Source organism: Mesoplodon mirus (genome assembly GCF_964341445.2).
Source record: "Mesoplodon mirus genome assembly, chromosome: 14".
NCBI classification, from domain to species: domain Eukaryota; kingdom Metazoa; phylum Chordata; class Mammalia; order Artiodactyla; family Ziphiidae; genus Mesoplodon; species Mesoplodon mirus.
Genome location: NC_138990.1, coordinates 38,094,899 through 38,107,747, shown reverse-complemented (window position 1 = coordinate 38,107,747; position 12,849 = coordinate 38,094,899). Strand labels below are relative to the sequence as shown.

The 12,849-nt window shown below is 41.7% G+C and overlaps 1 protein-coding gene and 1 long non-coding RNA gene across 2 annotated transcripts; one reads left to right on the top strand and one right to left on the bottom strand.

Annotated features, from left to right (window-relative positions):
* Window positions 1-358: 358 nt before the first annotated feature.
* On the top strand, window positions 359-5,616 carry LOC309815989 (retinol dehydrogenase 14). The gene is made up of 2 exons (XM_082643114.1): window positions 359-852; window positions 4,170-5,616. Exons 1-2 carry the CDS (start codon window positions 460-462, stop codon window positions 4,785-4,787), a joined length of 1,011 nt encoding a protein of 336 aa, XP_082499240.1. The 5' UTR covers window positions 359-459; the 3' UTR covers window positions 4,788-5,616.
* On the bottom strand, window positions 4,863-10,250 carry LOC309815990. The gene is made up of 3 exons (XR_014295942.1): window positions 8,947-10,250; window positions 6,450-8,715; window positions 4,863-6,224 (listed from the first exon to the last, which is right to left on the bottom strand). It is a non-coding gene; the product is annotated as an uncharacterized lncRNA (long non-coding RNA).
* Between the last annotated feature and the right edge of the window lie 2,599 nt (window positions 10,251-12,849).

Genomic DNA, 12,849 nt, shown 5'->3' with positions numbered 1-12,849 from the left:
GAGGATGAAGGTAAACTGAACTGAGGGTTAACAAGTCCCAGGCGCCCTTAACGGAAAACACACTAAGCCAGCCCCGAAGTGTGGGATATGTAAAGCAGCCTATAAAGAGACTTGTAAATTCAAAGCACTCATTAGGCATTTCCACGGGGAAGGCCACCACCACTCTGGGATTTCCATGGGTAGGGACCTCAGGAACCTGAAAACCCGGGGCCGTGCTCACCCTTCTCTCAGGCTTGGAGCCGGCTCCACCGAGGAGCCACACAGAGCGCTCTCCCCTACTAGCCAATCAGGTGCCCTCGGAAGGGGGACTACAAGTCCCAGCATGCCCCCACGCCGCCGTCAGGGGACGACAGGCCGCGCCCCAGCGTTCTTTGCGTACAGGTGGCGAGCTCAGACCCGGGCACGCGGCGACCCCGGAAGTCTCGCGCAGGGGCATGTGGGCCCTGGGCCCGGGCGGCCATGGCAGTGGCTACCGTGGCGGCGTTACTGGCCGCATTGGGTGGGGCCCTGTGGCTGGCGGCCCGGCGGTTCGTGGGGCCCAGCGTCCAGCGGCTGCACCGAGGCGGGGACTCCGGCCTCATGCACGGGAAGACAGTGCTGATCACGGGTGCGAACAGCGGCCTGGGCCGCGCCACAGCCGCCGAGCTGCTGCGCTTGGGGGCGCGAGTGATAATGGGCTGCCGGGACCGCACACGCGCCGAGGAGGCGGCGGGTCAGCTCCGCCGCGAGATCTGCCAGGCTGGGGGCCCCGAAGTGGGGCCTGACTCCGGCGGGGCCGGCGAGCTCGTCGTCAAGGAGTTGGACCTCGCCTCGCTGCGCTCCGTGCGGTCCTTCTGTCAGGAGGTGCTCCAGGTATGGGGCTCTGGGAACCTGCCGCGGATCGTGGACTGGCTAGGGGCTTCGGCGGGCGAGGCGGGGCCTGGAGGGCCGGGGGCTGAGCCGGGGAGGGGACCGCCCACAGTCGAGGGGGTGTGACCTTGGGAATGATTCGGGCGGCTTGGGAATTGAAGGCTGGAAAAATTGGTAAGACAGTCTTCTGTCTTCCAAGAATGTTGAGAAAGAAAATGGGCCCAAGAGGAAAATAAGCGAGTTTCCGAACATTTCCTCTTGCCGTGTGAGGACAGCTCAGGAGGAGATCCGCCAGGTCCCTGGATTGTTTTTCCTGTGTCCAAAGTGAATGTGCACCAAGCCATCTCTCAAAGAGCCTGAGAGCACATAGGGGACGTTGCTAGACAAGGACCTTGGAGCAATTTATCCCCCCGCTAGGGTAGGAAGTTTAGCTTTCTGCCACCAGTGAACTCATGAGCAGTATTCTTAACCATACTCTGGCCTAACTTCCAAATAGACTGTAGCTTGGAATGCCAGTGGTCATGTGCTCAAAGTGGGGACAGAAATAAAAATAATATAATACCTAGCACTTATTGAAAGTTTCCTGTGTGCCAGGAGCTGTTCCAAGCATTTCAGATATTTTTTTTAACTTTTAATGAAATTAAAGTGACTTTGACTGCTCTTGTCATCCAGTCTTCACAGTAACCCTGTGAGGTAGGCATTGTTATCCCCATTTTACAACGTAAGGCCACTAAGGCATAGGTAGGCTAAGCAATTTGCCCACGATCTGTCTCTAGAGCCCTTGCTTTTAACCCCTATACAGTACTTCTGCTGCCTGCCAGTGAGGTAGAAGATTTCTTTGTTTAGATAGTAGATATTATACTGAAATGGATGTCCTCTCATGAAATTGAGGTAGAAGCGTTCCCTGCAGAGGTGACTTGCAAGAGGGCATTCAGAAGAGACATGTTTAAAATTAGCTGGCGTAGAAAAGGAGCCTATATGAAAAGGAGTCTCCTGAGTCTAGAGCAGAAGTTCCCAAACTTTCTAATCTTTTCATGATGCCCTTAAGCCAAACAAATATCTAACAGCTTATTCATTAAGTAATTAGATCCAAACAACTTAATAAGTATTTATGTAATAACTTAGTAGCTGTTTGAAAAAAAATACACATAGCTTGGATGAAAGAAAAAAATATTTTTATTTCATTTTTCAATAACCATAATTATTATAACCATAAGTATACTAACGGGAAATGTGCATCTCTTATTCACTGTACCAGCTTGTCAAACTTTGGAATCAGACTGAACATCACCACCCTCGTTTCTGTTCTATGTTGATTTTTAACATTGTACTTGCATTGTATTGCAGCAACTACTAAACACTCAGCTTTGCAAAGGTAGGACATCATGAAAAGGAATACAGCACAATAAAATGTTGAAGGTGTGAACCACTTGGAGCTTGGTCGTTTTTGAGATGTTGTGCAGAGTATCATCTCGTTTCCCTTGAAAATTTAAAATACTCCAAATCACCCCGAGAGTTTCCTTGTGACTCTCTAGGGCAACTCGATGCACAGTTGGGGAGCTGTTGCAGATCCAGAAAGTTTTGGTTTGTTTTGCCTTTATGACCAGTATTTCATCATCAGGTTTAGAAATAAGGAGTAATAGTGTACAAGAGATGTTGGGAGGATCAAAAGTGGATCTTCCTATTCATTAAACGTGTAGATGGGACTGGGTATACTTATTCCTTGATACCTATGGTTTCTCACTACTTTGGCCACTTGACACAACCAATTAAAAGTTAAGGAGATAAAGAGATAACTAAGTTGTCCCTGCTTCTAAGTATTAAGTTCCTTCCTGGCTCTGAAGTTCAGTAGTTCAGTGACTATAACCAGAATTTTTTTTAAAAAAAAAAGAAGTGTAAATTTCCCACAGGTTGGTATTCTTGGTATTTATGTCATTTATCTTCTAGAATTTAAAAAACAGTAAATGATACAGTCTTAAAATAACACAAGCCCAGCAAAGAATCATGGCTCAGAAATGATTAATACAGGAAACTCTTCCAAAGGATTACTGAAAAGAACCCTCCTTTCTTTCCCCCACGGGTGAACTTTTGCCTTCTTTTTGAAGTTGACTATTGGAAAAGCAAAAGGTGCTGAGACAGACAGAATGAGAAATAGTTAATCCACTGACAGGGAGGCTTTGATAACAGTTGTGAAATTTAACACATTTATCTTTTCACTTACATTTGGCAAAAGGGCCAGTGATACTTGAAATTTGACCTCAGATTTATTTAATTGTGGGTCATCACTGTGTCTTTACACATGGAACACGTGGTACATTTCTTTTTCTCTGCCCATCAAAAGAGACAGAGCCAGGAAGGGACAAGGGAAAACCAACTTACATGAAGTCAAGAATGAAAAGACTTCCCCTTGAGGACAGTCTACGTTTTAGGACTTGAATCTGGGAAGATGCGGGAGGATATGGTCAAAGTGCGAAATTCTGACTATAGATCTCTAAGCTGGGGGCTCCTCGAAGCTTGAAAGAGGTAGATTTCATATGGGGAAAAAAGAACTGTGAATTCTAGAGTCGTAAAGAGGTTAAAGGTGTTTGTTGGGCAGACCTCCTCTGTTAAGTCTCCTTTGCTGTTATTGTGAGACTTAGTATGTATGATTCATGGCTTTGTTTCTGATATGTTTATACTACCTGTTTAATATGTTTCTTAATGTTTCGTTGATTTATTCATGATGTTCTCTCCAGTCTTAATTTGCATCCCTCACCCTCTCTATTGCTTGTCCCATTTTTAAGGAAACAACCTGGAGTTGCTCCATTCCCATGGTGGCATTTATTCTTAGAAAACTACAAAATAAAACAATCCTAACTTGCCCCTGGTGTTGATACTGGTAGCTCTGGGAATAAACAATGCTGACCTGTCTTCTGCTGTAGTTCCACTCTCTAGCTCACATTGACTGTCTTAGCTATGGTTTGAAAATCCCAATTAGAAAAGCAGTCTAGCTTACTAATTAAGAATAGGGCCATTGGTGTCAGATTTCAACTTCAGGTTTTTGTGTGCCACTTAGGAGCCCTGTGATTCTGGACAAATCACCTAACTCTGGCGCTTCGGTTTGCTTATAGAGTTGTTGAGGGTAGATGAGACAACATGAAAAGCACCAGGTCAGGCACACAAGTCATTGTTGTCGTCGTTGTCTTTTCTCTCAATTGTTGAAAACTCATAGAGGCGTTTTTTAGAATTTTAGTAGTTTGCAGGAATTGTTTAAAATTTTATTTTAGGCACATTTAAGGCCTGTGTTCACAACTCTGCCATTCTCTTTTTGCCATTTGAAGGAAGAGCCTAGACTGGATGTTTTGATCAACAATGCAGGCGTCTTCCAGTGCCCGTATATGAAGACCGAAGATGGGTTTGAGATGCAGTTTGGAGTGAACCATCTGGGGCACTTCCTACTCACCAATCTTCTCCTTGGACTCCTTAAAAGTTCCGCTCCCAGCAGGATTGTGGTAGTTACCTCCAAACTTTATAAATACGGAGACATCAACTTTGACGACTTGAACAGTGAACAAAACTATAATAAAAGCTTCTGTTATAGTCGGAGCAAACTGGCTAACATCCTTTTTACCAGAGAACTAGCCCGCCGCTTAGAAGGCACAAACGTCACGGTCAATGTGTTACACCCTGGCATGGTGCGGACCAACCTTGGGAGGCACATACACATCCCACTGTTAGTCAAACCACTTTTCAACTTGGTGTCATGGGCTTTTTTCAAAACTCCACTAGAAGGTGCCCAGACTTCGATTTATTTAGCCTCTTCCCCTGAGGTAGAAGGTGTGTCAGGAAAGTACTTTGGGGACTGTAAAGAGGAAGAACTATTGCCCAAAGCTATGGATGAATCTGTTGCAGGAAAACTCTGGGATGTCAGTGAAGTAATGGTTGGCATATTAAAATAGGAGCAAGGAGTGGAAGAGAGCTGTTTGTAAGACTGGATGTCAGCTCTATCGTTTTGTGGTTTTTTTTGGGGGGGAGGCTACTCCACGTGGCTTCCAGGATCTTAGGTCCCCAACCAGGGATCTAACCCGGGCTCCCAGCAGTGGAAGCATGGAGTCCTAACCACTGGACCGCTAGGGAATTCCCTGGATGTCAGCTCTATCTTTGATCAGGAATGGTGTGGCTTGGGCAGTTGCTACTTGAAAACGCAGTTTTGGTTTTACCATAGTACTGCTAAGAGGTACATAGAGATTTTTTTTTTTTTTTTTTTTTTTTTTTTTTTTGCGGTACGCAGGCCTCTCACTGTTGTGGCCTTTCCCGCCGCGGAGCACAGGCTCCGGATGCGCAGGCCCAGAGGCCACGGCTCACAGGCCCAGCCGCTCCGCAGCATGTAGGATCCTCCCAGACCGAGGCACGAACCCGTGTCCCCTGCATCGGCAGGCGGACTCTCAACCACTGTGCCACCAGGGAAGCCCTAGAGATATTTTGAAGTTACTAAATTTCAGAAAAGATGTTTTAAATATATATAATAAGCATATCAATGATTATAATGAGTGATATGGTTATAATATATTTTAAAATTATAATTGAACAAGCATGGATTACAAATATTAAAGAATTCAGGGACTTTGAAATAGATACTTTGAGGAGTTTTTCAAATATCTTTGAGTTTTATGGTATGTTTAAAGTGTTAAATGTTTTAATGACAATACTGGCTTTTGTGGGGAAATAATATGCATGGTGTGAATGCACAATTCTTACTTGGAATAAATTTACTGATGCAAATTCTTATTTGTGTATTCCTTTAGAAGTTTCTCTGAAATTAGTCCTTTATCATCTCATTAGCCTGTACTGATCTTGGTATGCCCAGTGCCTTTTCTTCCCACATACCTTGCGCACTGCTTTAAGAAGTAATATTTCTAAAACCCAAATCTGTGTCACAGTGTCATGTCCCTGCTTAAAAACTTGTGGTAGTTTCCAGTTGCCCATAACTGGGTTTCCAGCCTTTTTTCTTTCTTCTTTAAGCTGCAGAATGTTTTTCTTCAAGAGAAGTCTTATTCAAACGTAGAAGCTGGATGGGTATAATAGATCATAGCAATGCTGTGAGGATGGAGTCTTCCAAGGCTATTTCTGAAGGGACTTTGTGCAATTCAGTAGTTTATAAACCATTTCCATTTAAACATTTTAGTATACTTTTGAGACTCCCGATGAACTGGCCACATGCTTACCTTGTACTCTTAAACTCAGTGCTGTCCAGTAGAACTTTCTGCAATGATGGAAATAATTCTGTCTGCACTGTTCAATATGGTAGACTCTAGACACGTGTTTTTGAGTACTTGAAATGTGACTGAGAACTGATTTTCTAATATTACTTAAGGTCAATTTAAATTTAAATAGGCCTAGGGCTTCCCTGGTGGCGCAGTGGTTGAGAGTCCACCTGCCGATGCAGGGGACACGGGTTCGTGCCCTGGTCCAGGAAGATCCCACATGCCGCGGAGCGGCTAGGCCCATGAGCCATGGCCGCTGGGCCTGCGCGTCCGGAGCCTGTGCTCCGCAATGGGAGAGGCCACAGCAGTGAGAGGCCCGCGTAATGCAAAAAAAAAAAAAAAAAAATTTAAATAGGCCTAGTTACTAACGTCTTAGACAGTATATCTCTATTCCTTTCATTGTATAACCCAGTCCTCAATATGGACCAATCACCCACTTGCCTCTGGGCCTTTCCTTATATTGTTCTTTCAATCTGGAATATCCTTCTCTTTTTTACTGGGAATACTACTTAGCCTTTAACATTCCCTTCAAGTGTGTTCCTTTCCTTAATATCTGTAGGAGGATCCAATTCTCACTCTACTTTTTTTTCATTGATCTTGGCAGATTTACTAGGAATTTAGTGCACTAATTATTTGTTCGCAACTCTACCTAGACAGATGCAATAGGAATTATCCAAGGAAAGATTATATTCTTACTAGTTTTCCTTCCTCAAGATTCAGGTATAGTACCTGACACAGTAAATACTAATGTGTGAGTAAATAATAAGTCAATGGTGGTATACATAAAAATAATTGAGTAAGTAGGAATATTGTAGGCATCAATAGTAATTTTAACTATTTGTTTTAACCATCTCATAATATTGACAGAAGGAATTATGACTGTAAAGGATAGACAGCTACACAGAATTTAATGGCCATTTTGGTCAGGATTAGTCCTTGATTAGGCATTATTTTTAAGACTGTAATATCTGGTTACCAGTATCAGTTCTTTCTACGAATGGCAGGATCTTGGCAAATGGTATAGAAGGTCTGTTTTCTGTTAGAGCATTGGGCTATGAATATGAGAAACACTTAGTGTTTGTATCATCACAGGTGTGTCTTTGCAGGTGTAGTCATTATAGCTGTATCATATTCTTTGAAACTTATTTTTAAAAAATAATCCTACAAAGAGACCTGCTGAATTTAGAAATATGGGCAGGAAATACATCAGAATGCAACCTGGAAAAATGGAAGCTAATAAATCTGTCCTACACCTCGACTTCATTAAAAAGGAGCCTTTTTTTTTTTTTTTCATTTAATACCATCTTTTCTGGCTGCATTTTGATACCTGATGCTTTTCAGGGGATTTGGGCCTTTTGTGAGAGTTAAGCCTTTCAGAGTTCTTGTTTGTGGCACCATAATAAAATAGGATATATTAATTTATCATGATGGAAAACTAGAAAGTAGAAAACTAGAAACACATCTGGAAACACTACCTATTAAGGTAAAACGAGCTGCCATTTGGAAGATGTCCTTCCCACTCGGTGTTTGGTGGAATCAAGGGCTAATCGCTGTAGTATAACTAGTTAGATTTTGAAGATTATTTAAACCCTTTGCTTCTCTCTCCTTTCCCCTTTCTGCTGACTTCTATTTCACTGGGCAAGGAAATAAGAAAAAGGCAATTCTGTTACTTTGATACTCTAGCCTTTAGCAAAGTATTGTTAAGAAAGAAGCATGTAATGTGCCAGATAATGGAACAATTCAGTTGGAAACCCATTTTCATGTTGGCTACTGACTTAATCTTTTGAAATACTGACTTCTATTTCAAGCAGGTTTTTCTGAAAATGAGTGAGATTTCTGGGTCCTCTGCCTCAACTTCACTCAGAGTAACTATTTTATATAGTGGGGTTCTAAGTAGCATTTAATTGGGAAAGGGATCTCACTGCTTAAATATACCACCACATTGAGTTTGATGAACAACTCTACTGCTTAATTCTCTCTGTGACCTTGGCAAGTTACTTTAACCTCTCTGAGCTTCTGTTTTCTTGGCTCTATCATTGAGACATGAATGCTAACTTTAATGGATTGTTCAGTGAAGAGGCGACAGAGTAGAGTTTAACAAAATACCTGCCACATGTTCATTTCCTCTTCCCTATGTACCTTATCATTATACTATTATTAGTAATAGTAATTAGGTGAGTACACATAATGGGGAAAAAACCTCTAAACCAAGGGCCAGCAACCTTTTTTTAAAAAGGCTACATTGTAAATACTTAAGGTTATTAAGCCATATGCACATATTCTTTTTCTGTTACATATTCTTTTTTAACAATCTGTTAAAAATATGAAAAATTCTTGGATCACAAAGGCCATATTATTTACTTATGCAACACCCCAATGTATTCACTAATTTGTCTTTTTTTTTTAGATTTTTTTTTGATATGGACCATTTTTAAAGTCTTTATTGAATTTGTTATAATATTGCTTGTTTTATGTTTTGGGTTTTTGGTCACGAGGCATGTGGGATCTTAGTTCCCCAACCAGGGATCGAACCCACACCCCCTGCATTGGAAGGTAGAGTCTTAACCACTGGACAACCAGGGAAGTCTCCACTCATTTGTCTTTAAGACACCATGGGGCCTCCCTGGTGGCGCAGTGGTTGAGGGTCCGCCTGCCGATGCAGGGGATACGGGTTCGTGCCCCGGTCTGGGAGGATCCCATGTGCCGCGGAGCGGCTGGGCCTGTGAGCCGTGGCCGCTGGGCCTGCGCGTCCGGAGCCTGTGCTCCGCAACGGGGGAGGCCACAACAGTGAGAGGCCCGCATACCACAAAAAAAAAAAAAAGAAAAAAAAAAAATAAGACACCATGTATGTCACAGTTCTCATATACACTGTTACTCCTATTAATAAGTCTCTTATTGTTTCTCCTAATCATTTCTAATCTCCTGTGACTATTTGCTTGCGGACCCAGGAAGTGTAAAGAGTGTGTTCTTCAAACCTCTCTCCAGCTATAGATTCTGGTGTGAGGAGTAGCAGTTATCTGCCTTCAGCTTCCTCTCTCACAAACCTGCTGCGCCTGGCCAGAGATCTAAGAGAACCTATATTTGAATATTTAATTGATTCCAAATGTGCTAAGGAACACTGCACAGAAGACATGTTACTAATCACTCTTCAGGAGCTTGGCCCCTACAGAAACAGCTTCAGATGTTTCCCAAACCTTCTCTGGACACTAGGGAGTTAAATTAGTTACGGGTTACCATGGAGGAAGGGAATCTGCTCCTAGAGGAAAGTTAAATGGAGCCCTCAGTTTTGCACAGACATGAGGAAGAGTTTTTGCTACACTAGATGTTTAATCAAAGTACAGTAGAAGCCCTCTTACTAGCCATCATCTAACAGACTGGCTGTAATAACTGATTCTCCATTCTGTTTGTAAAACATGGTGACTGATGCCCACAGCATGCGAATGCACTAGGCGGCCAGGCTCCCCACTAGCGTACCTCTGGCACTTCTGCCCCCACCTATTCTGTTATATACTTAGGAAGAGTGAGTTTCGTACCATTCATCTACTCATTTAATAAATATTTATTGAATGCCCAGTATGTGCCAGGCATTATTCCAGGCTCGCAGGACTTAGGCAACAAAGGAAACCAAACCAAACCTGCATGTGTATGTTAGCTGTGCTTGTTATTAATCATACTAGAAGTTATTAATCATAATGCAAACCAATGAAATGAATACAAAGAGAAAATGGATTTCTATGAAAAGTAAGCTGAGTGCTTTGTAAAAGCTAAATGAAGGTGAATCACAAGAAACTTACTGTTGAATAATGTTTCAAAACAACTGTCAAATACTAAAAATAAATATTATAAAAATCTAAAAGTTGTCTGTATTAAGTGCTTTGCAAGTGGCTTTAAATTTTGACCCCATTTTAAAGAAAGACTCAGAAAAACAAAAAGGACAAGTCCTTAGCTTTATATCAGAAGTCGGGAAATGAATGGACATGTTATATGTTTTAAGTTCAGATAATAATGTGGTGGTGCATATGATTCATCTTTACAATTTCTTTCTTTAATCAACTTTTCATGTGACCCGCCAATTTCAAATAAGGGCTTCTATTGTATAAAGTAGAGCTATCACTGACATATCAGAAAAGTTTCAATTTGGAGGAACTGGCAATAAATGTATCTGTGTAGTGAATCACATTCACCCAAAGACTTCTAATCTAAATTTGGGGATATGTTCTATTTTTTTAATGTCCCAATATATTTATTATTTGATGTATTTTGTCCTGAATGTCTTTTGCAGCCTAAGACTTATTTTCACCAACTCTGTTTGCTTCAATGTCTCATTTAAAGCTCCTAGTCATTGTATTAAACAGATAAATTCTTGAACACTTAACAGTTATTTTTCAGTATGTCATTTTATCATTAGAAGTTGCCATGTTACATATGATGTATTACAGCTTGATCTGTCCTAAGTTGCAGGTCTTAAAGTCTATTTTCACACTTCCTTTATAAATTCGAACTTAAAATACTTGTACATTTATTTATTTATTTATTTATTTATTTATTTATTTATTTAGTATACGCCATAGATCTGGATAGTTATCCAGTTATTACCAGAATGGCTCTAAATCCTAATGGCATCTTTTTTGCTACTACGTGAGCTGTAAGTTGAGCTAGTAAATAGAAGTTTCAGTTGTAAATATACTCAACAGATTTTCATCTGTGCAGACCTACACACAGTGTTGGCATTTTAGGTATATCTGGAAGTTATACACATGGTTTGAGGAAAGGCTGAGCAGGAAGAAATGTATAATCATTATTAGTTTGTGAAAAAAGCAAAGCGAGTTTCTGCCACCAACCCATGAAAGCACAGGAAATGGCTTCGTGTAGTAGGTGTTCGAGACTAAGCATTCTGTTGACAGAAGTGGGTTCTACCCAGGGATTTTGTGTTAATGTAATCAAACACTTCAGAGCTGCAGCCTAGCAAGCTCAAGTCCACCCACCTCAGAGTTTATCTTTAGCTCATCTGGAAGAGTTTATTTTAAACATTGAACATTGTTTGCTGCTGTTGAAATGAAAGTGAGAGAGTTACAAGCTTTCTTCCACTGCCATCTGGCAGATTTACTGATGGATCAGGTTCTTTAATCCGTGCAGCCCCGTGTGTGGGAGCTATTGTCTCTGTGCTGATCATGCAGCTGGCTTGGCTGAACTTTCAAAAGCTCACACAAAGCTATCAAGAGCCATCCTATAGATAAATGAAGCTGGGGGAGTTACAAAAGTCACTGTATACTTTTCATTTTTCTCTGAGCCCACATTTTTTACTCTATAGTTCCCTGTGAACTGGAAAAGAGGATAACAATATTTGAATATTTTGAAAAAATAACTGAAGTTGCAAAAAAGTGACTATACTTAAATTAGAAAATTATGGCAAAGTGGAAAGGAAAGGAACAGCAGATTTGGGGGAGAGGTCTGTATCTCATTAAAGTAAATGTGGGATGCAAGAAGTCAAATGAGAGTGTTCTTTTCAATGGGGATTTACCTTTCTAGTTTTCCACACTATGTGTGACACGGGGACATTCAATGATACACACACATTACATAGTTAACCATTAGTTGTAGCCTCCATGGGTATGAAACTATACAGGATCTCACACAGGACATCACGCCAAGTATAGCTTACAGCTAACTCCAGGGCACAATTTTGATCATACCCACAAGTGCATACACAAGCATCAAGAGATTAAATACGAGTAGTGGGCTGTGTGCAAGATAAGATACCTTCAAATATAACGCATTAAGTTTGTAGGAACATAAGACAAATAGAACCAATAATATTTTGGATGTGGTCAATTGCCATTCAGTTTTCTTTGCTACCTACATCTGGAGCACCCTTTTTATCATGCATAGGCTGGAGAGTTTTAAAACAATAAACAAAAATCTACATTGCCTATGTTCTGGATGAAAACCAGTTTCCAACATGTAGATGCCCCTAGAGTGAGATTTTGAAGAGGGAATTGAAAAAGAAGACTTCTTCCTAGTGTTTCTATTTTCTGCTGGCAAGAAAGGTTGTGGGTACAGAGTGGTTTCTTTTTGTTTAGTTTGGTGGATTTTTTTTTGTTTCGTTTTCTTTTGTTTTTTGATAACAAGAGGCAATTAGGGTAGACCTGACAATTCTGTGTCCATCCACTTCTTTTTTTTTTTTTTTTTTTTTTTTGCTGTACACGGGCCTCTCACTGCTGTGGCCTCTCCCGTTGCAGAGCACAGGCTCCGGACACACAGGCTCCGCGGCCATGGCTCGCGGGCCCAGCCGCTCCGCGGCATGTGGGATCTTCCGGGATCGGGGCACGAACCCGTGTCCCCTGCATCGGCAGGCGGACTCTCAACCACTGCGCCACCAGGGAAGCCCCATCCACTTCTTAATGGGTGTTGAGAGGAGGTTACAATGGTGGTGGCCTCCTAATCCCAGCTTCCTGATCCCTGGCTCATAGCTGTGGTGCTGTGTGTTGTAACTCAGTATTTCCATTGCACCCTCCAGATTCCCACCTTCCTGATCGTGGCAAAGGCAGTCACTTCCCCTTGCAGGTCAGTTCTGTTGTATTTCTGGAGTCATTCCTGTGAATATAACCTATCCCACTTTTCCAGCCCTTCCCATTATTTTGTAGACACCTAGTTTACTATAATCTATCTCGTTCTCCTTAAAATACTGTATCTGGGATGGATTTTGTTTCCTATAAAGAAAACAGACCACCAGAATTACTGACCAGAGAGAAGAAAC